This window comes from Notolepis coatsorum (assembly GCF_963971535.1).
Source record: "Notolepis coatsorum genome assembly, chromosome: 1".
Lineage (NCBI taxonomy): Eukaryota > Metazoa > Chordata > Actinopteri > Aulopiformes > Paralepididae > Notolepis > Notolepis coatsorum.
This window is the reverse complement of record NC_140165.1, coordinates 181,178,146-181,202,236: the sequence shown is the minus strand read 5'-3', so window position 1 is coordinate 181,202,236 and position 24,091 is coordinate 181,178,146. Positions and strand designations below refer to the sequence as shown.

The window sequence follows — 24,091 nt, the reverse complement described above, 5'->3', positions numbered from 1 at the left end:
GGACCCTGATGTAAACAAGATGAAAGACTTTCTCTGGTCTGCATCCCCTTAACAATTGTATGTATTGAGCTGTACTGTACCCATTCTGAAATATGTTAATAAAGTTTTAAATCAATCAATCAATCAATCAATAGCATTTTTATGAAACTACTGTATATTTGTATGTCTCTAAATGTTTTGATGAATTGAAAATGGAGGACCCTTATGTAAAAAAGCCGAAAGTCTTTTTCTGGTCTTCATCCCCCAGTCCACTGTTGTATTGAGCTGTACTGTATTGTACCCATTCTGCAATCGTTAATAACGTTTTCATTCATTCGATCATTCAGCCGGCAACAGAATAATTTTGATTGACAGTCGAGTCTGCCAATTACGTCACACCGCTTACACCCGCCCTGCTGTTCTTAGCACCAATCGGCAAGCGCTATGCGTTTTTTACTTCCGCCATTGATTTTGACGAGAGCTGAGCTCAGCTCAACGACAACAAAGGCTGAGCTCCCCGCGGCCGACGAGTGATTACCAGCGCACCGCAGCATGACTAAACGAGCCATAATGATTTTATTGCAACGAATGTTATAATAAAAGCCTTTCCATACATCTGTCTGATTGAAAACTTTATTAACAGACCGCAGAATGGGCATGCACAACTCAGCACGGGCTGGCTGAGATATGAACAGTAACGCTTGCTATCTATGTCATCATCGGACGTTGCTATGTTTGGGTAAATACGCTAATGTTATTGAACGTGTAACTATATAACGTTAATGCCACAAAACAAATGCCTTTGTTAATAATAAGTAATAACTTTGATGCAGTAGTGTGTGTGGGGGCGGCGTTGTTCAAAAGTTTGAACGGGGTGGACCAGATTGACGCGACACAATCCTCTTGGGCAAAACATCACGATATCCACGATACGTTAAAAAAGTGTATCGTTAATGAACTGTACCCGATATTTATATAATATCGTCATATCGCCCAGCCCTAGTTGTGCTAGATGTCCGTATTGCTTCCGGCCACTCGGTACATGTCCCGGGACTCTGGCTCGTCACGCTACATAGCGATCGATTGCCAATAACTCGATAAACAACATGATTTGGACGTATATACCATTATACAAGCTGGAGATGGACCGGGTAAATCGCCATCCCATGATAGAATTTCTACTCTACGATGATCGCCCAACGGCGCGCGGAGACTGGGGTGAGTTTGAGCGTGTAACGTTACCGTCTTCGATACTAACTGCTATTATCAACATTTGACCCACATTAGATGATTGGTATAACGTTTAACCTTAGGCAGCCAAAGTGTTAAAAAACACAATATCTCTTTCCATTTTTATGCCGATGACACTAGGGTCTATCTCCTAGGGGTGGGACGATACATCGATCCAGATCGATACATCGATGTAATTATCAACAATCGAATCGGATCGATGTGATGTAATAAGATCGATTCATATCGATACTCTTATTTTGAAAATCCTGTGGCGAGTCTCATATCCGCCCAAGAACAACAGCAGTAGCTCCGTGTGTGTAGATGTTACAGCATAGCATTCTCCCTTTCTGTGTGTGTGTGTGCGCGCGTCTTTGGAAAGACCAGATGAGATCAGAGGAGTTTGATGTTTAAATGTTATTTAAACATAAACAATATAATACATAATAAATGTAGGCCTATACATGATCATGCAACATCAACAAATTGTTGTAGGAACGGTTTGGGAGAGGGAGGTTGTGAGTTTTGAGTTCCAAAAAATGTAGCTTAAAGTTTAAAGCTCAATATATAAAAACGTGGCACTTTACAGTGAACAGGAGGTCTATTTGTATTAAAAACAATAGATTGATTTTCCTTTAAATGTCTGGAAGAGCTCAAAAATACAAATGTCAAATGATATTTTCATTACCTTTTTTTTGTTGATCTAAATGTTACCGATTGTGTTAAATGGGCATATGATATCATCTCATATCGATCGCAGGCACCTGAATCTAATCGTATTGTATCGTGAGAGACTTTGTGATATCGGCAAATATCGTATCGTTGTCCAAAGAATCGATATCGTATCGTATCATGATGAAACTGGCGATTCCCACCCCTACTATCTCCCATGAAACCTAAAAATAAAACCAATCTCGACAGTCTCCGATCCTGTCTACATGACATAAAATGCTGGATGGCACACAATTTCCTACAGCTTAAGCAGTCAAAATGTGAAATCCTCCTTTTCGGCCCCCCAAACCAAACCAGTGTCATCGCCAGCAGCCTGGGTAACCTGTCTGCCCTAGCCCAGCCCTTTGTAAAAAAAAAAACAGGGCGTGCTCTTTGACCCCGAGTTTACTTTCAATAGGCAGGTAAACTCGTGGTGAAGGGGTGTTTCTTCCAGCTCCGGTCCATAGCTAGGATCAAGGTCATTCTCTCCCCCTCAGACCTTGAAAGAGTCATTCACACCTTCATATCCTCACGATTAGACTATTGTAACTCCCTGTACCTGGGGCTTAATAAGTCAACAATAGCCTGCCTACAACTACCTCAAAACACTGCTGCTAGACTGCTCACAGGTACCCAGAAGAGAGCTCACATCACCCCTGTTCTTGCCTCCCTTCACTGGCTCTCGGTGCGCTACAGAATAGAATTCAAGGTTCTCCTATTCGTTTATAAAGCCCTAAATGGTAAGGCCCCGGTTTACCTAGCAGACCTCCTCACCCCCTATACCAACGTCAGGGCCCTCAGACCGGCTGACAAGGGTCTCCTAACTACCCGTAGGTCCAATTTCAAGTCTAGGGGGGGGGGCGTGCTTTTGCTGTCGCAGCCCCTGACCTCTGGAACAGCATCCCCATGTCCATCAACTCTGCCCCCTCCATCGAGTCTTTTAAATCTAAACTCAAAACCTATCTATACTCCCTGGCCTTCCCTGACTCACTCCGACTCTTGCCTTGCTTGTCGACGTGTTGTTTTGTTTCTTTGTCTGTCCGTTGGTTGTTTATATTTTCTGTTTATTCTTTTAATTTTTTTATCCACTTTTTCTCCTTATTTTCAATTTTTCTCCCATCCCAATTTCATTTCGCCAATTCTCCCCTCCCCTATCTTGAACGTTGCTAGACTATGCCTCCCACTGGTCGGCTGTAGTGAGGATAGAAGCCTTGCATCACGTGTCCCCTCTGGTACACGAGGAGGCAGCCTGTTGCATCTTTTCACCAGACAGCGCGGACTCTCAGTGGCGAGGAGTAACGCGTGGGAGGCTCACGCTGCCCCCGATACTTCCCGTCTCTGCTGTACAGGCGTCACCCAACCGACCTGTAGGAGTCGCTGTCCACAACGTCCAATCCCCACCCATCGACTTTCCACCCACTACCTCTGCCAATCGAGATAGTATGACTGGCCCAAGCCGCAGGCAATGCCGACTCGGGGAGTCGAGAACGGAGTCTCTTGCATTGGTGACGAGCGCAATCTCCGCTACGCCACCCAGTCGCCCTCCTATTTTCTGTTTATTCTATACTTTAGCACTTTAGTTTTTAGCTATGCGACTTAAGGCCTCTGCATGCTACAGAAACTTCAAAGCAACTGCAACACAACGGTGTTTTAGACACTCTACCTTTATGCTTCTGCAAAATCAACGTGCAGCCTATGTAACATTGTACCCCGTATGTAGCTAGGTTCCCTAGATCAGGGGTTCCCAAACTTTTCAGGCCGGGACCCAGAAAATAAGGCGTCAGAGAGCCGCGGCCCAATGCACATCGTCAGGCTTTTTTTTTTTTTTTTTTTGCCAGGCGACCGATTTTTTAAGCCAAATATCACTTCAATCCTATTAAGTTTGTTCAAGTTAGTTATTCATTTATATGTGCTATTTATGAGAGGGCTAACTTGTTGCAAAATAATAATGATAATAATAATAGCCTCATTAAAATACTATTGTTGCTTCGGTTGTTTTCAGCGTTTTATGTGCATAATCTGTTATTTAGTTTGAAATGTTCGTTGAAATAAGTAGATTTTTCGTTTTTGTTTATTTATTAAGTTAATATAAAACCATATAGTCACATTTTAGAATACAATAGAATATAATTTTAGAATACAACTAGAAACACTGTCCTGGCCTGCTTCTAAGTTCAGTGGCCTTTTTTTTTAAATCTTTTTTTTGGAAATCATCTCACGGCCCTCCCGTGGCTGCTCGCGGCCCACCTTTGGGTCGCGACCCCGACTTTGGGAATCACTGCCCTAGATAGATGACGCTTCCCTTCTCAACCAACCCATTGATAACAAGCAGAAAAATAAGCATAATTTTTACTTCCGGGCGGGGGGTTTCAAAATAAAAGAGCGAGTCTAAAAGCACCGTAAATACGTTTATTTTTTACAATATCTAACGTTACACGAACCTAAACTAATCTAAAGTTAGTTTAGGTTCGTGTTAACGTTAGATAATGTACAAAATAAACGTATTTCCGGTGCTTTTAGTCGTCGCTCTTTTATTTTGAAATTCCCCGACCGGAAGTATTATAGTGTCTGTTGCTAGCAGCTTAACTTTTGTCAGCCGGTTCTTTGCTTTTTAACGTAACTTCATTAGTTTCCAATGGAGAGGAGAGAAAGACCGGCTCACATGCAGCTCAAACTACCTATTGGAATAAATTAATTGATTGATGTTTAACTTGTCCCTGTGTGTGTCCAGTCATTTCGACTAGCAAACGTTGTATTTAACGTTAAAGTTACCTCAGGATACCATTGTATTTAGTTGGTTAGCTATGTAGCTAATGTGGATAGCATTTTGTATAGCACCAATGCTAGCTGGCTGGCTACAGCTTTATTTACTAAATTATGGAGGCTTTTTTATCGTCAAGGTAAGAGAGGATTTGTCATGATCAACTGAAGGCGTATGCTATGGAACAATATGTGCTTGAGTTTTCAGAAAAAGGCCAGCTATGTGACGCTAATTATTTAGCATCAACGCTGGCTGGCTACAACAATGGCGGATGGTATTCTCTGCGAGACCTATATTATTCTATGACAGCCCCGCCCCCATTCGCTAACCAACCAATCACTGCTACGCAATATCAACGCAACGGTTGTTTAGGTTAGATTTTGGAGACATGTACGCAGATTCCTCGCAACACAGTCTACAAGACCCTAAACAACAACCGCGCTGAAATCGCGCTGATGTTGTGTTGAAGTTGCTTTGAAGTTGCTGTAGCATGTAGAGGCCTTTACTGTGAAGCACTTTGGTTGACAAGTGTCATGTCTAAATGTGCTATACAAATTAATTTGAGTGAGTTGCTTACTGGAGGTTGATGTCCCTGACCAAGGGCTCAAACTTGGGTCCACCGGGGATGGCCATGTTGAGGGCCTTAGACGTGAAGAAGGCCTTGAGGTCAAACAGGTAGAAGTAGTTGTAGTCCACCAGGTCGGTCAGCAGCTGGTTGGCCAACCGGTACAGTGTTGACATCATGGGCAACGTGAACTGCCAACGACGGTAGGTGGTGCCGTTCACATACCTGGAGAGGAGCGAGTCATGTTAGATGTTATAGGTAAGCAGCTCCACCAACCAGCCATACTGCATCTCTTAGGACTGTCCGCTCAGTCAATTAGCTGACTAGTCTTTTGTTATGGTCTACAGCCGACTAGTCCGTTGTTATGGTCTATAGTTGACAAGAGTATCAAAATATGCTGCATCATCAACATATTATATAACATTTCTACTGACCGACTGGCTCACTGGCGCACATGCAACGCACATAACTCAACACAGTAAGGCAAAACAAGTATTGTGTTATCGAATGCTAGGTATCGGTATTGGCAATGGCAATGAACATTTTCAAATGATACCCAGCCTAGGAGCAGAGCTCATGTGAACAACAAAAAAGGTTGTATTTAATGTTGTCTCTAGAGAACAACATTAGTAAAAAGACACCTCAAAGTATTGAATAAGTAAGGGATAATGTATAGCTAGTACTACGAGGTCATTGTCGCAAAATAATTGACCGACACGGAGTTTAGAATACCGAGAGGTGTTCTAAATGTAGTGAAGGTCAATTATTTTGCGACAATGACAGTATAGGCTATACATTATCCCGCTTATTACATGGTTAACTTACTAACAATATACCTAATTCATTTTACACCATCGACAAGACGAGATCAAATGCAGACAGTTGTTCTGTTCTGTGGCTCTGTCAGCCCAAATAAAGTGATTATTATTATCGCCGGCAGCCGGCAGGTGTGTCTGATTGCACTGATGCAGTGTGTGTCAGTGGGCTTGATTGCTCAGCTGCGAACAGCGGTCATTATTGCTCGGCAGAGGTCCGTTATAGAGTAATAACGGACCTCTGCCAAGCGCTATTGACTAATCACAATCAAGCATTTTGGCGAATGTTAAAACGCCATGTAATAATTTGTCATAACAATGTCTGAATGATGAGGGTTCCACTGCAAATGCAGCCAGAATTTTTTTTTAAACACACAATTCGGTTCATTTTACCTCCAGTTCTTACGCACAGGCAAGCAGACCAATGCAAGTGCGCCTTTGGGTGTGCATATTTTGTAATACAATATATATATATTGAATTAAAGCCCCATTTGTTACCCGTTGATAGCCCTTTCAGGTGACAAAATCCGTTCAGCGGTTCTCGAGTTACATGCCGATATTTGAGGCTTGTGCAAAGTACACGATATTGCGCAAAATACCACTCCAGACGAATCAGGGATCTAGGTGAAAAACTAACAAAGCAAAAACAGGAAGAGAAAAACCACTGAAGTCTATGAGAAAACTGAGCTTTTCTTTTGTACACAGTTTACCAAAATCACTCCTAATCACTCATTTCTGAACGGATCGTTATGAAATTTGGACATGTACTACATAAGGCTTCAGGCTATGGATCTCTTTTAAGCCATACGAATTTCTGGGGAAATACTACTTCTGGACTACCAACTACTACAGAAAAACTTGAGTAACAAGTTTTTCTACAACTCAAGTTCAGACCCATCTATTTCATTAGCACTAAGTGATCTTTCTTTATTGTATCATAAACTTCAGAATTGGTGCTGTCAGGCGATTCAAAAAATGTATCTAATTAATTACAGGATTTGTAATTAATTAATCTAATTAATCACATTTTAATCGCATAACCATTTTATGCCCGATATTCTATATTCTATAATCATATTTCAAATTGCATGTGTCCGGATGGCAGAATTCAGTATCTACAAAACCTTCTGTTTAATCATCTTCCATTTATTCATTTGCTTAGATTTTTCAGGTCTGGTCAATTTTAGCATGGTGTTATTCAGTAAAAAGATAAAAAAAAAAATGTATTGATATTTTCATTTGGTTCATTACAATTTACTCAAGCCTAGTAACAGACACAGTATTTCTGACACTGGGAATACATTCCCTGAGATACATAATGTCCCTAGAATCAGATACGCAGAAGATAGGCCGACAGGGGAACAAGATGGCTGCCTGAGCTGAGAGCTCCGCATTTCCTCGACATTAATTACATTTTTTACCTCCACTCGGTAAATAATTTAACTACTCCTTTATCCCAACTTGGAGTCAAAAGTGCAGACAACAAGATGTCATTAGATCGTGGTGGTCGTGGTGGCACTGGTCGAACGACACACAAAGGCAAACAATTCGGCGAGGACCAAACACAAGAAACCGAAACGGATGAACCTGAACCTACATTACAGGCAATTATGTCAGAATTAAAACACCAACATATTGTGGTAGTAGAAAGACTGGATGGCATCGACACACGCTTGGGAGATATGACCACCGAAGTATCGGCAAATAAAAGTTACGCTAAAAAAAACCAACAAAGCACTGGAGACACAGAAGCTACGCCTGGATGAAGTAGAAACCCGGGTCTCAACAGCTGAAGACACTCTGACAACCAACAAGAAGACAGCAGACAGTGCAAATAAGAAAATACAAGCGTTGGAAATACTAGAAAACAAAGAACGCATGAAGAGCTTGGTTCTATTGGGTCTCCCAGAGAAATCTGAATATGGACAAGAACTTATTGACTATATTGAACAGAAGTTACCACATTGGCTCAAAATCCCCGGCAAACAATTCGACATAGAACAAGTCATGCGCTCCGGCCGAACCCCACCTGAGCCAGGAAAACCACCAAGACCAACACTGATTCATCTCCTACGGTTCAGAGATGCGAAACTAATACTACAAACTGCAAAGAAGACACAGATGCAAGAAAAGGGAATCAAACTCACCATTCGTCAGGATCTGCCAAGGGAAGTACGGATCAAACGCAGAGAATTCGACGAGGTGATCAAAGTACCGGTACTCATCCAGAGGAATATCTTCAGAGGATTTGCATATCCAAATCGACTGCGTGTCCTTCACGACGACAGCATCGTCCTCTTCAACAACCCAACAGCGGTGAAGGAGTTTCTCGAGACAATCGAACTGTCGCCGTAAGTTTCGCATTGGCTCTGCATTCTGCCACCAAGAGTGGAGGTAAGACGTTGTTAGGTCCCCTCCTCATGAAAATCGTGTAGTAGAAATATCCATCTATGAAAAGCGTGTGTGTGTTGATGGTTTAGTCAAGATCCACGTGAATCTGTTTTGTATATATCTTTCTGCACACGTTTGCGCTCATACTTCCTGCAACAAAGAGTGACGTCACGCGGACTGTACCATTTGAAAGGGGTTTACCCCACGATAAGACGTCAACACTTGTAAGCTATAATACTATTGCAATGACTGCTTCTTTCAATTCTACACAATTAAGCATGGATGAAATTGAAGAACTATTTTTATGATGGAAGTGGGGGGGGGGGGGGGGGGGGGTTAAAATAAATGAGGGTAGGAGCTCCGGGCACTACACCATTTATGAAAACGTTAGTATTCTTTAGTTTTTATTTCTCTACTGTTTTCTTTCTCTGGCCTACTAAAAGTGAAGCCAACACAATGTTGTGGGTCTGGGAACCACAACAAGGGTGGATAATTGTATGTTATTGTCTTTTTCTTTATTGTTTGTTATTTTCTTTTCTAAATATCTCAATGCATACAGTGACAATATATGCTTTAGAACAACTTGACATACTCATAAGTAATACTAATAAGATTTTGCAACCATTATGTCGGATTTGATAATAAACTCATGGAATGTCAAAGACTTGGGTAATCCCATTATAAGGGCAAAAAAATTATCTGTTCTAAAAGATAAGATGGTACATATAGCCTTCCTGCAAGAAACATTCTTATCAGAAATTGAACATTTAAAGCTACAAAAGGATTGGGTGGGACAAGTGTATTTTTCTTCATACAAAAGTCACAGTAGGGGAACTGCTATTCTAATCAATAGAAACACGCCATTTAAATTAGAGAAAAAAATCACTGACCCAAATGGGCGATATGTTTTGATTTCAGGTTCTATTAATGGAATATCTACCACTTTCCTTAATATCTACGCTCCTAACACAGATGACCCTGCATTCATGTCAGATATGGTATTGCTTTTCAACAAAAACTGCAAAGGATTTGGGGTCATAGGCGGAGACTTTAACTGTGCACTGAATCAGAAGATGGACAAGACCACACAGTCTAAAAGTAACAAACCAAAGTCCATAAAAGTACTCAAAGGTTTATGCAAAGAAAGTGGCCTAGTTGATGTGTGGCGGGAACTAAATCCAAAGGTTAAAGACTACACTTACTATTCAAACGCCAATGTCTCATATTCTAGGCTTGATTACTTTTTGATCTACTCAAGACATCTTCACATGGTAAAAAACTGTTGTATCAATCCAATCACACTATCAGACCATGCGAGAATTGACTTGACCGTTCGTCTGGATGGAGAAAAGTTCACTCGTAGGCAATGGAGATTCAATACCTCATTGCTGAGGGATGAAACATTTAGATCAAAAATGAAGGTATGGATTAAAAATTACATAGATGAAAACAATGATCCTAGCATGGACCCAAATATAATCTGGTAAGCTGCAAAAGCCACTTTAAGAGGACATATTATCTCATACACATCATTTAGCAAAAGGGAAGAAATCGCACACAAAAGAACTAGAAAAAGAAATTGAAAGATACGAAGCCCTCCATAAAGTTGCAGCAACAGAAGACAACTGGAAACATTTAGTAACTGCCAGAGCCAAATTAAATATCAAGACTACAAATATAATCATGCAACAAATGAATCAGGTTAGACAAAAACACTATGAATTTGGCAACAAACCCAGTAAACTATTAGCCCATCAACTAAAAAAAGAACAAGCCGAAAGGACTATAAAAGCAATTCGGTTCAAGGGCAACATCACACATCATCCAAAAGAAATCAATCAGGCATTCCAGGAGTATTACAATATACTATACAAATCTCAAAGTAATTACACACAGGAGGAACTGGATAGATTCTTAGAAGGTATCAAAATGCCAAAGCTCTCAGAATCAGATCAAGAGAGTCTTAATGCACCCTTTACCGAACAAGAAATACTAGCAACAATTAATTCAATGCCTATAGACAAAAGTCCAGGACCAGATGGCTTCCCGGCACAGCTATATAAGGAGTACTGGAATGACTTGAAACCCATTTTTATGGGAATGATTAACAACTTTGGACGCAACAAGGCACTTCCTCAAACAATGAGCTTGGCAAACATCACAGTACTGCATACAAGTGGTAAGGATCCACTAGACTGTTCATCATACAGACCTATAAGTCTTTTAGATCATGATTATAAGACTATCACCAAAGCATTAGGGAAAAGACTTGAAACCATCACGCCGAAATTGGTAAACCCAGATCAGGCTGGATTTGTTAAGGGAAGATATGCTACCGATAACATCAGAAGGTTATTAAATATAACCAATCATTTGAATCTAAAACAGAGGCCCTCTCTACTCCCATCTCTGGATGCAGAGAAGGCTTTTGACAGAGTCGAGTGGAACTTTCTTTTTAACGTGTTGCAAAAACTTAATATAGGGTCAAATTTTATCCAGTGGATTAAAGCAATTTATCAAACTCCAAAAGCAGCAGTTATTACTAATGGCAATACATCTGATCCGTTTCTCTTAATGAGAGGAACAAGACAGGGGTGCCCAATGTCAAGCTCATTATTCGCAATAATAATAGAAATTTTGGCTGCATCTGTACGAGACAACATTAACATAAAATGAGTGTATATCGATAAGGTTGAACACAAAATATCTTTATATGCTGACGACATTGTTCTATACATTGAGCAACCAGAAAACTCCTTATTACATCTGTATAACACAATCGAACAATTTGGAAAGTACTCAGGATACAAGATAAATTATAATAAATCTAATGCATGTCTCCTACATATGAAACCAACAAAAGAAATGCAGAAATCCTACCCATTTCGATGGTCACCAGGAGGCTTCAAATACTTGAGAGTACACTTTACACTGCAATTAAATGATTTATTTGAAAAAAATTACACTCCTCTTACAATTGAAATTAACACAGATCTAGGTAGATGGGACAAACTACCCCTATCCCTTCTAGGAAGGATAAACGTCATCAGGATGAATATCCTTCAGAGATTGAACTTTCTCTTTCAAAATGTACCCTGCTACCTATCTATAACATATTTTAACATATTGAATAAACGTATCTCAAAATGTATTTGGTCCAATAAAAAACCAAGGATTAAATTACTGACTCTTATGAAACCTGAGTCCATGGGTGGTCTAGGTCTTCCGAATCTCCAACACTACTACTGGTCAGCCCAACTTCGAACTATAGTATCATGGTCAATGGGAGGACCAGACTCACACTGGATACAGATAGAAGCGGGACAGGTTGACCCTTTACCTCTAAACTCTCTTTTTTTTTATAAAGAATTTTGACAAAATAGAAAATATAAAGCAATATTTCACGGTTGTGAATACCCTATCTGCATGGAAAGATTGCTGGAAAAAGTTTGGCATAACTAAATGCATCTCTGTTTATTCACCTATTCATCAAAACCCTGACCTAAAAAAAATATTTTCATTCAACTGATATAAACAAGTGGAGACACTTGGGGGTAGGGGTGGACGGTATGGTCTAAAATTTATATCACGGTATAATTTGAAGCATAGACGGTAACGGTATATATCACGGTATCATCGTTTTTGATTAAAAAAAATTTATTTTATATATATTTTTTTTTTTTTTTTATAAAATATATATATTATATAATTAGACTTGTACTTGTATTATCTGCGAGACATCGCCACCACGCAACAAGCTCCACTGTCTGTGTGTACTCTAGTAGCCTCCAGCTACGGCCAGGATTCTCCGGAGCTGCACCTGGACCTATACTCGAGTAGCCTCGAGCAGAGCTACTGCCAGGATTCTCCGGCGCTGCACCTGGACCCTATTGTATTGGTATAACGTTAGCAAGCCCTCAGCTCGAATACGCATCGAATCGGTGTTATAAGACATTGATATCAGAGGCTATCTGTAGCTACTGCTAGCCGGATATATAACGTTAATACAACGCCTCAGTGAATTATTTAGTTCAATGGGACATTTCGTTTTGAACGGTGAACTAACTTGCGTTAACGTGAGCTAACAGGTAGCACACATGTCTCTACTAGACTTTGTGGAGCGTTTGTTGATGTCAGGAGCTATCGGTAGCTGGCCGACTAGATACCGTTCGGTTAGACAATGCCTCATCATGTATTAAACTAAAAGTGAAAAGTTGACTGGGTCATTTTGTAACGGTAGCTAAGCTAACGTTAGCTCAGGGAGACGCCGCCGTCCTCCTGTGTGCCGTGTCCCGTCCCACTAGACTACTAGACCAGTGTTTACATGCGTGCGGTAGGGGCTGGCACGCCCACTGCGCGAAGCCTCCTAAATAACTTTTTCCAGTTCGCACATATCTATTATCTATGACTAATTCTATCTATTTTTAGGGGCAAATGAGAGTGAAATAGTCGCGCTATGGTTACATGACGTCATTGCTATTTTAGAGCTGCACTACCGGTTACACGGTATAGTCAAAATCCATACAGTAGAGCAAATTCATACCGTTTATACCGTCCACCCCTACTTGGGGGTAACTCAACTTAAAGACCTTTTTCATAAAAACTGGAAATTAAAAGCATTTCAGGAGCTAAGAGAAGAATACAACATTCCTAACTCAGACTTCTTAAAATATATGCAAATTCAAAGCACTTTAAGTTCACTTACTAAAGAAAACAAGTTAAGTTTTGAAATGACAGAATTGGAAGAAAAACTAACTACCTCATCCACAATTAAAGGTAAAATCAGTGAACTATATGAAATTCTAACTAATGAATGCCAAACAGTCTTCCCAGCTCTATTAAGATGCTGGGAGACGGACCTGGCAACGAAATTTGAAGAAAACAATTGGCAAGATATGTGATCGAACTTTCTTTCCCTTTACAAGCAATAAGATCAAAGAAAGTAATTTCAAATGTATTCATAAATTCTACCTTACTCCTGTAAAAATGCACAAAATCTCGAAAGAAAACTCACCAAATTGCCCAAGATGTAAAATTAAAGAAGGAACATTTCTGCATATGTTCTGGCAATGTAGCAAATTGAAGCATTTCTGGAACAAGATCCACTTATTTACTAAATCTGTCATGGAGTTGGAATTTGAGTTATCACCATGTGTCTATCTATTAAATAATATAACAAACTGCCACTTAGACCAAAAGAAATGCAGACTGTTGGTATACATAACATATTTTGCAAAGAAATGTATACTTCTTCTATGGAAAAATGAAATCTCACCAACATTCAATATGTTCATAGAACAAATATCTCAGTTTCTTCCCTTAGAAAAGATAACGCTTGAAAAGCACAACCAGGGTCACTTATTTCAAGAACTTTGGAATCCACTCTATACTCAACTGGAAACTCATAATGTAGTCCTATAAATGTGTCATATCTAATATAACAGACGTGGAGTTTTAGCAGATTAGATTAGCTGATCTGTTGAGGCTCTTTTTCTGCGCATAAGTGCCTGGTTGCCTGCGCATGGCTGTCAAACCCTGCCCCCACGGGGTCGGGTCTGGGAACGGGAGCTGAACACGCAGCGGCCCGGACCCTTCTCTGTCGGAGTAGCCATCGATAAGCGGGTGTGAGCAACTGGGTGCTATAAAATGTCACTGTTTACAATACCGACATTTGCACTTTTATTCCTTATTACTTATTTACTTATGATTTACCTACTGTCCCTTTATTTTATTTTACTTTATTTGTATTATTATTATTTTCTTTTTTTTGTTGTCTAATTGTTTATTTGTGTGTATGTGGGCAAGTGTATGTGTGTATGCGTGTATGTGTGTATGCCTGTATGCGCGTGTGTGCGCGTGCGCGTGTACGTGTGTGTATGTCCCAGTGTGTGCGAGTGTGAGTGAGAGATGGGAGAATGGATTGAGTGGGGAGCACAAGGAAAATTGTTAAAAATTGTTCATGAGAGTGACACTGAACATTCTGTAGATCTGTCGATTGAATGTGAAACCTCATGAAAAATAAAAAGATTTAAAACGAAAGAATCAGATACCAAGAACATGCAAATGGACCATATTAAAAAAGTTTGTAAATGTGTATTCTACGTTCTTATGGAAATAAATGATTAAAAAAAAAAAAAAAAATTGTAATTAATTTTGAGTTAATTTTCATACCGCGATAATTTGCTGTGTAATTAATTAATCTAATTAACGCGATAAACTGACAGCCCTATTCAGAATGTTATCTTTCAAAAAAGACCAGGCTCATGCATGTGCTAAGTATAAAGTATAGTATTTTGGTTTGCAAAAAAAGTATGCAGTCCTCAAACTAAAACGGCCACTTTTGGGGGCGCAGGTTAACACTTTGAGTGCCACGGACGAGATATCTCGTTATTTCATGCCAACCGTTGAGTGCCAGGAACGAGAGATGTCATTTTTTTTTATCGTTATTTTTTTTATTAGCGATTTCCATTCATATTTCATCAATCTAGCCTCACGTTACCAGTGGGGATCTGTCTGAACTCGAATAGGGAAAATACCGCCCCCTATCGTCTCCCGGATGGTAATGCACGCATTGGAATGGACTCAATGAAAATGGATGAGAAAAGAAAAATCCGGAATCCACATTTTACTTCTCAGGCAAGTAACCCGAGCCGATCGGATTCATTGTGGAGCATCAGAACAGCAGAGAATGTGTGTTTACAGTACCCAGCGTTGGCTGAATAAACGCGATCGATATTTGGAATGGCGATCAGGAATTGGAATAATCCTTTTGGAGAACATCTGATCTGAGGTAAGGAATCTATTTTACCAGTATTGGGATAATCAGAGCTATTTTCACCTATATATCAGTGTGTGCCATATGTGTGTGCGTGTGCGATCAGGAAATAAAGATAATCGATTTTTCAGCCCGCTTCTATAGCGTGCATAAGTACACATATACTATAGATAATCTAGCTTTTATAATAATAAATAATAATTCATTTATTTTGTATAGCGCTTTTCAAGGACCCAAAGTCGCTGACAGTAGGCAGACAGTAGGCAAAAAAGAAAACAAAGAAAAGAAAACCAGAGGGAAATGGAGGACAATAAGAATACGCAGGAAACATAAAACCACGAGTAACGGATAACAAATGCGGGAGTGAGTAGGGGAGACAGTCGGGAGGAGAGTAAGGGAAAACCAAGGGGGGTGGGGGGGCAGGAGAGGAGAGAACGTGGGGCAAGGGGAAATGGTGGCGAGTTGGAGGAGGGTGGTTATGGGTAAGGAAGGTTGAATGCTTGGGAGAACAGGTAGGTTTTGAGTCTGGATTTGAAGGTGGAGAGTGAGGGAGAGTCTCTGATGGTCTGGGGGAGGGAGTTCCAGAGTCGGGGTGCAGCTCGTGAGAATGCCCGGTCACCGAAACTTTTGAGTTTGGATGACGGGACAGTGAGGGACAGAGTGGAAGAGGACCGGAGGGAAAACGATTCATAAATATGCCTAAAAATGACGTGTTTTGTGTATTACAGTAAAGGGCGTTTATCACAGAATCTTCTGAAAGTTTCAAGAAACTAGCGTTTTTCAAAATGGTATAAAACGGAAATGAACAGATTAAAAAACTATGCGACTTTCAACAATGTTGACTACAAACAAGTCATTGATAAGCGACGGCCAGATTAGACACATAGCCATAATTTAAGATAGTTTATGCGTTCGCAAATATGAGAGCTCTATCATTGAAGTGGGTGGCGGCATTCAAGGGGGTAAATAGGAAACGGAGGCGGGCACTGAAAGTGTTAAGAACTCCTAGCTATATTTTCAAGTAAATGGAAGATTGCTCCACTTCTACAAGGCGCATTTGCATGTTCTTGGTATCTAGGGACATCTATGGACCTCAGGGAATGTATTCCCAGTGTCAGAAATAGTGTGTCTTTGTAATGAACCAAAGGAGAAATTGTTTTTTTCCTCTATCTTTGACGGTGAATAACACCATGCTAACATCGACCAAAAGTGAAGAAATGCCACTGAGCTGATTTAGCACCTTCTTGAGATCAAGTGTACTAAAATTCTAAGCAAATTAACAAAGGGCAGATGATATACAGGGGATTTTGTAGATGCATTTCCTTTGCCTCTTCCAAAATGCAATCAATACTCACTGTGGTTTTTGGGGGGACATTTTAACTTCAGAAAAGTGTATTTTGATATTGATCATGTGCCTTTTGAAACATGCCGCCATATTAACACATTCCTGGCCAATCACATATATATACGTTATTGTGAGCCAGCGGTTGACGGCCAAAAACGTATATATACGTTTGACTCGTTTTTTATTTTATTTGCTTTTGATACCCTATTCAATGTCACAGAGCTGTATTTAGCCTGGAAAAGGCATATTGGGACTCTGAAGGTGCAGTACCGGCCAGATCCTGCTAGTGGCGCTGTATCGAGAATGCAGTAACCCCTGTTCCAGACCGGGTGGCGTGTATACTTTCCGCAACGGAGTTCGGTTTCCGGGTTCCTCTGATTGGCCGCGACCCCCACGTGACCCGCCCCCTTATCGCTGCCACTCGCTGCTGTGTTGCAGCGCAGAGCGCTCGCTTCCTGAGTCAAGAAACGCGCCACTCTGAAGTCAAGAAACGCGCTGTTGGTAACACCACCCACTTCAATGACAGAGCTCTCTTGTTTAATAATATTGTCGCGTCATCTTCTGAGTCAAGAAACGCAGTCATCTTAATGTGCTGCTTGCTTATGCAGTTATCAGCTGTTCAAAAAACGCAGTCATCTTAATATGCTGCTTATGCATAAGCAGCACATTAAGATGACTGCGTTTCTTGACTCAGACGATGACGCGACAATATTATTAAACAAGAGAGCTCTGTCATTGAAGTGGGTGGTGTTACCAACAGCGTGTTTCTTGACTTCAGAGTGGCGCGTTTCAGAGTGGCGCGTTTCTTGACTCAGGAAGCGAGCGCTCTGCAACACAGCGGCGAGCGGCAGCGATAAGGGGGGCGGGTCACGTGGGGGTCGCGGCCAATCAAAGGAACACGGAAACCGAACTCCGTTGCGGAAAGTATACACGCGACCGGGTGCCACACTGAAAACACTCCGGGTACTCTTTTCTACTAACCTGAACCTAGGGCTTCACCCGATCGCATTGAATAGTTTTCGGGACCCCCGATTCATTATGCTGTGCTGGGTTATGTCGTGGGCCAAATGGACATATGATCTACCAGATGGCAATCAAATAATTAGAATATTCTTTTTGGAATCCCACCGGCCACAGGTAAGGACAATTTAACGTCAACTTCAGCTTGATCGTGCAAGGATTTCATAGCCATCCCCCTGATCAGCGTATATAGTGGTAATAACGAATGCCGTTATTGGCAATCAATTAATCAGAAATGACCCCCCCCCCCCCTTTCATGCATTCATGATGAAACATAATACAGATGATATGCATTTGATTTTTTAATTGTAGCGTGTGTAGGGACAAAACGCCAATGGATTTGGTATAATACACGTCGCGGCTTATAAATAGCCTCACAGGAATTAGCCCTGATCATTCCAAAATAACACTCATATTCACCACGGTATAAAACGGGAACGTATGGATGAAAAAATTATAAATTTTTTGCATCTTGAACGGAAGGTTCTTACTGTCAAATGACCATGATATTGTATCCATAGCTATAGTATAAAATATAGATTTAGCTCTACAAACAACGTGACGCACTGTGAAAGTGTGTAATGGAAAGCTGGCGTAGCTATAGCTATCTGGGGAATTCCAATGGCCGTGAATGTTAATACAATCTGCGCCAGAAACAAGTTAACGCGTTATTGCCCGACATGCGTTCAGCGCCAGAAACGAGTTAAGGGGAGACACTGCAGGTGAATAGGGTAAAAAGATTAACTAATAGATATCACAATGAAACTTCCCCAGTTGATTACTTATATTAAGACAAGACTTTTTTGTATTACAAGTTTTCTGAAATTGTATGTTTAAATATGCAAATGAGGCATGATCTACTTAAATATGTACTAATTTGCATATAATTCCAGGACAGAAATCTGAACATTGGATAAAGCCATTTTCAAAATTATAGTTTCATTTTGTTGACATATTAGAGCCAAAGGTTATTACAGAGGGGATTTTGGATATCTCTTTTTATCACTCCATAAATCAGAAAATACTCCATTCAGTCCATTTTTATGGTAAAATTCCATATTTCGCCATGTTTTTAGGAATAAAATGTGATATAAATCAGGGTATGAATGCGATATCAACAAACCCTTCTGTAAATACCTTCAGAACATAGATATGAATAGAACTGGAAGGTTTGGTGTATGCGAGTGCTACTGAAGTGGAGATTTCTGGCTCAGAGTATGAGGAAAAACTCTTAAAACTCATTTTTGGGAAAACGCCTTCAAAGTTCTGTATTGTAAAATGCCATACTTTTTTTTTTAAACAGATATTTACAAACACAATACCTAATCAAACCATTAGTAATAGACAACCAAAACACATGCCTGATAACTGAATAATAATAATAATGATGTTATTGAACTGAACAGAACTACACACACGCTACAAACAGTGTAGTACAGTGTAGTACCCCCTAATAGGCAAAACATATTTGAATAGATATCACTATGAAACTTTCCCAATTTGTTATGTACATATAAACTAAGAAAAAATATATTGCAAGTTTTCTGAAATTTATGTTTATATATGCAAATGAGGCACTTCCCCATTAAATATGTGCACATTTATGGATGCAATAAGGCAAAATGATGTAAAATAAACAACTAAATGTGTGTTATTGACGTTTTATGGTCACTAGTTTCATAGAAGACATGTTTAGGAAGCAAAATATAACAAAATCTCAAAATCAACAAAAAAAGTATATTTGACTATTCACCTGCAGTGTCTCGCCTTAACTCGTTTTTGGGATCGTTATTTCATTTATTCGCTATATCTATTCATAATTCATATCTGCAGCCTCTGGTATACCCTTCAGACCCTGTCTGAGCTGGGAGACTGTCAACAACGCCCTCTACTGCCATGCGGAGCTATTGCATCTCATTGGAAATAAGCTGGTGTGTTTTAGGAGCCGATCTGAGCCGGGCGGGCGGGGTTTAAAAACTCAGGCGAGCCAGTTCTATACAACGATGGCATCGAGGGCGGTTAGGTGGCGTAGCGGAGATTGCGTTCGTCACCAACCCCGGAGCTGTGAGCTGAATTCGCCTGTTCGAATCCGGCTCACAGCTCCGGGGTTGTCACCAGCTTGGCTGGCCGTTCACACTAATACAATTGGCTGTATTAGAGGGTGGGAGAAGCTGGCGGGGTGGGTCCGGGTCGTTGTAAACAGCGACTCCTACAGTTCGGTCGGGGCGCCTGCTAAGCGCGGATAGGACCCGAGTGGGATAGTGTGATCCTTCCACACGCTACGCCCTCTCAGGGAGGATCCGCGCTGCCAGGTGAAAAGAAGCGGTTGATTGGAGGGCGGCTACGTGGCGTAGTGGGCAAGGCGCTCGCCATGAAATCTGGAGACGCTGGGCTCGGCTGTTCGAGCCCAGCGCGCCACATTTGCTTTCAGTTTAGCTGGTCGTCCGTACTAATACACATTGGCCGTATTAGGGGGTGGGAAACTGATGGGTGGGGATCGGGCGTTGTGGACAGCGACTTCTACAGGTCGGTTGGTGCGCCTGCGCAGTGGAATCAGGAAGTGTCGGGGGCAGCGTGAGCCTCCCACGCGTTACTCCTCGCCACTGAGAGATCGAGCTGCGCAGGTGAAAAGATGCGACTGCTGTTACCTCAAGTACCGGAGGGGACTTGTGCTATGTATGACTTAGTCCACATTGCAGCCGGCTTGTGGGAGGCAAGAAACAGCGTTCGTGACAGGGGAGGGTTGAATTGGATGATACAAAATTGGGATGGGAGAAAATATAGAAAAATGGGAGAAAAAGTGGATAAAAAAAAAAAAAAAAACTGGCTGGACGTGTGTCGGAGGAAGCACGTGATAGCCTCCACTCTCCCAGATGATCTGACTGTGGGGGGTAAGTGCGCAGCGACCAGGAAGGGGATTGGGAATTGGCATACGACTAACATTGGGATGGGAGAAAATCGGAGGAAATAAAAACAGTAACCCCGCCCGCCCGCCCATATGCAACGGTCGGTAGTGTGGTACGGACCTCCACGAGCAGTATTTGGAATGGCGATCAGATAATTGGATTATTTCTTTTGCATTACATCAGATACAAGGTAAGAACTCTATATATAAATTTGATCATTGATCGGATATTTATTTCTACCACGATCACAGCTATCAGTGCTCCCGCTACGACGGTCATTTCATGTATGCACAACGAGATATAATAATGACAATCTAGCGTTGATTTCAGGATGATTAGATAATCAGAAAAAACAATCTGTTTTGGGCATGTTGACTGAAAGCAACTCACTGAGGGTCGACGGCGTTATTAGTAGGGATGGGTACCGTTCACATTTGAACCGGTACCTGTGAATCGATACCGGTACCCAACGGTACTTTTTTCGGTACTTTAGTCTCTAAAAATGTAATCTACCTACCTCAGTTGTAAAAAATATATATATATATATATATATCTAAACTTAATATATAATAAATAAATAATGTATTATTATTACTTTATTATTATTTACATCTTACTGATGTAAAGCACTTTGAACTGCAATCCCCTGTATGAAAGGTGCTATACAAATAGTTATTATTTATTTAGAACATATATATATTAGTGCCGTCAATCGATTAAAATATTCTGCAATCTGTTAAAGTTTTCAATCAATCAATCAATCAATCAATGCCGCTAGAAAATCAGGATTTCTGCGATCGACATCTGCTGTCTTTTCAGGTGAGGCGGCTGCATGCAATGGACCAGTCTCAAAACCCTGCCCTCTTTTCTTGGTCCTCCAATCACAGCTGTCGCTTACCTCGGACTTCCTCGTACAAACAAATTTGTACGAGGAAGTCAGAGGTAAGCGACAGCTGTGATTGGAGGATCAAGAAAAGGGGCAGGGTTTGAGACCTGAGTATCAAGTCTGGTTCGAATTAACGAGACTGAATCAGCGTTCGAGGAACAGGGAAAGCCCGGATTCAAACATCAGGTTAATTGAATCTGGATAATGGGACTTTTGATTGACTTAGTTGAACCAGGTACGGGGAATAGGGCCTGGCGATGAAGGGGGATCAGCGCCCCCTGCTGCTGGTGGTTAATGTGTTAAGAGTTGACTAAATTGGACCCTAAACTATAAATTATCAAAAAATATAATTTCCCAAGACTTCCCAGCCCTGTGTAGGAACTTGTTTATTTCTAAGTCGTTTTACTTGTTGGTGTCTTTGAGGGGCTGGTGCTCGTAGAACCATTCTGCCACTGAGGAGTCCTCCTCAGTGTCCAGCTCCATCTGGATGGCCTCCAGCGGCTCCACGTCCAAGATGTTGTCGGCATAGTCCAGTGGCGGCTCCTCGTCGTCGAACGGCGGGAAACGCATGCGCTTGAAGTGCCGGCGGTCCCGCTTCTCACGCCGCATCATGATCCACATGGCACTGTGGAGAAGAGACAATGCAGATCGGAGATGGCTATAAGTAATCACTCGCCAATGGTCGAAGGCCACTTTGCTCGGGTTTACGGACTCAACCTTCACCAAAATCCCTTGCATGTAGATTTTTTTTTTCAAACTTTATTTTTTAGCGTTTATCGCTTTTTCTGGTCAAGCATGACCGACAGAAACAGGTTGAAATGGGATGTAGAGCAGGGGAAGACATTCTGAGAAATGACGGCGGGTCCGGGAATCGAACTCGTGTCCCCCAGATCCGTGACAAGCTCGGTTTTCCCCGACGCAGAAATAGCGCAGAGATATGCGGTGAGCTACGGGAGCTCCCCTCATGTAGAATTTTTACTGACAATACTGATCATGTGCCGTTTTTTTTTAAATAGTCTAGATAGATTATACAAGTGAAGCACAAAGTTCATGTACTGCGTTTACTTTAGTTCAAGGTTAGTAGTTGAAGGTATCAGGCTCAGCCCCTCCCTTCCAGCTGGAGTTTACGAGCTAAACGTGCAGATTCATGCGTCAGTTCTATGCAAATTGTATCTCATTACCTCTTATGCAGTGTCATTTAGTTAACCCTTTCTCTGCCACGCTTATGTACATCCTTATACCATCCTGTGCCAGCTCTATTTGTCTATGGAGAAGTTCCCCTTCTTTGCAGGGCTATAACTTTTTAAATTGTATTGCTAAATTGACATTACTATGGCCCATTCAACGTCAATTATCTATCGTTTAGGATGTAGCAACGTTCTACTTTTTCATTCACATATTCATACTAAAATACGGTCTAAAGTATAAATATGTTTTTATCGTTTTCTGCAGCATTCTGCAGAACGTGATTTATAGCCCTAAATGCATTATATTGATGATCAAATACAGTTTGATAGCGATCGGCGCCAGATAAAAAATTTCAAATGTACGTGCTTCTAGAAGTTACTACTTATCATCTGATGTTGACCGGATGGGGGGGGGGTCGTTTATAATTCCGTGGCCAACGTTAGATGAGTCATGTAGTGTGGGTGATATGATCATCAGAGCAGTTTGTATCGAACACGGTAATAATAAACACTGAAACTTACCCCAGTCTCCTCGGGCCATTGGGCGATGAGCGTGGAGCAAAAAGATTGCTATTATGGGATGTTGAAATATGCTATCCATTTCCAGGTTGTATAATAGACAGTATATACGTCCAAATCATGTTGTTTATCGAGTTATTGGCAACGGATCGCTATCCATTGTGTCAAGCTCGAGTCTCGCGAGCGATAGCGAGTGGCCGGACCGAATATGGATGATCACCAGTTCCTGCTGCTCATTTCCTGTTTGGGCGATCCGCCGACCGGCCACCAGATGGCGCTCTTGAACCGTTGGAGAGTTGAGAGGAGATCAACAGGGGATCTCAAGACTCCGCGGGTGAAATATGATTGCCATCACAGATTTTTGAAATATTGATCTCAATGATGTGTTACGGCGTCATTGGCAGATTACGCATGGCGGAGAATGACGTGTTACGGCGTCCTTGGCGATTAAAGGGTTAAGAGCAATGCACTGCTCTGTTGTTAAATTGAGAGCGACGCACTGCTCTGGTGTTCTATAAGGTAATTTAGAACTGAACTTTGTAAAGAAACTCAAAGTTGCAAAATATCATAGCGCACGCTCCCACACGTATTCCGATCCGGGAAATAATATTCATGGGGATATATATTGTCATTTGAAACAAGTTACCAATGCATTGTCCCATGGGATTATGCCCCCGCGGCTAAATTAATAAGTCCTCTCTATCTCTCTCCCCCAATCTGCCAGTACACAGTGCAGTGGGTGACCATCACTCAAAGCGCATTGCAAGTATGGGCGGAGCCAAGCCAAAAACAGCATGGAATCTTGAAGGGGAGAAAGTGCTGCTCTACAGTACTTGATTAGAAATACAAAACAATGAATAAAAAAAAAATAAAAAAATTACAGATGTGTTCCATAGTCACAGGAAGTGTACAATTGCCCAAATAGTGAAAGAAATAGTAAGATAGTTCCCCTTTAACCGCCAAGGACGACTTTAGACGTCATTGCTCGCCATGCTTAATCT

General features: G+C 41.2%; 1 protein-coding gene across 1 annotated transcript in view; it reads right to left on the bottom strand.

Moving 5' to 3' along the window:
• prpf8 (pre-mRNA processing factor 8) overlaps nt 1–24,091 on the bottom strand; it is a 147,858-nt gene that overhangs the window by 116,588 nt on the left and 7,179 nt on the right. The window contains exons 5-6 of the mRNA XM_084328371.1: nt 21,791–22,009; nt 5,259–5,471 (exon numbers count right to left, since the gene is read on the bottom strand). Of these exons, the coding sequence (XP_084184497.1) occupies nt 5,259–5,471; nt 21,791–22,009 (432 nt within the window). The remainder of the gene's footprint in view (nt 1–5,258; nt 5,472–21,790; nt 22,010–24,091) is intronic.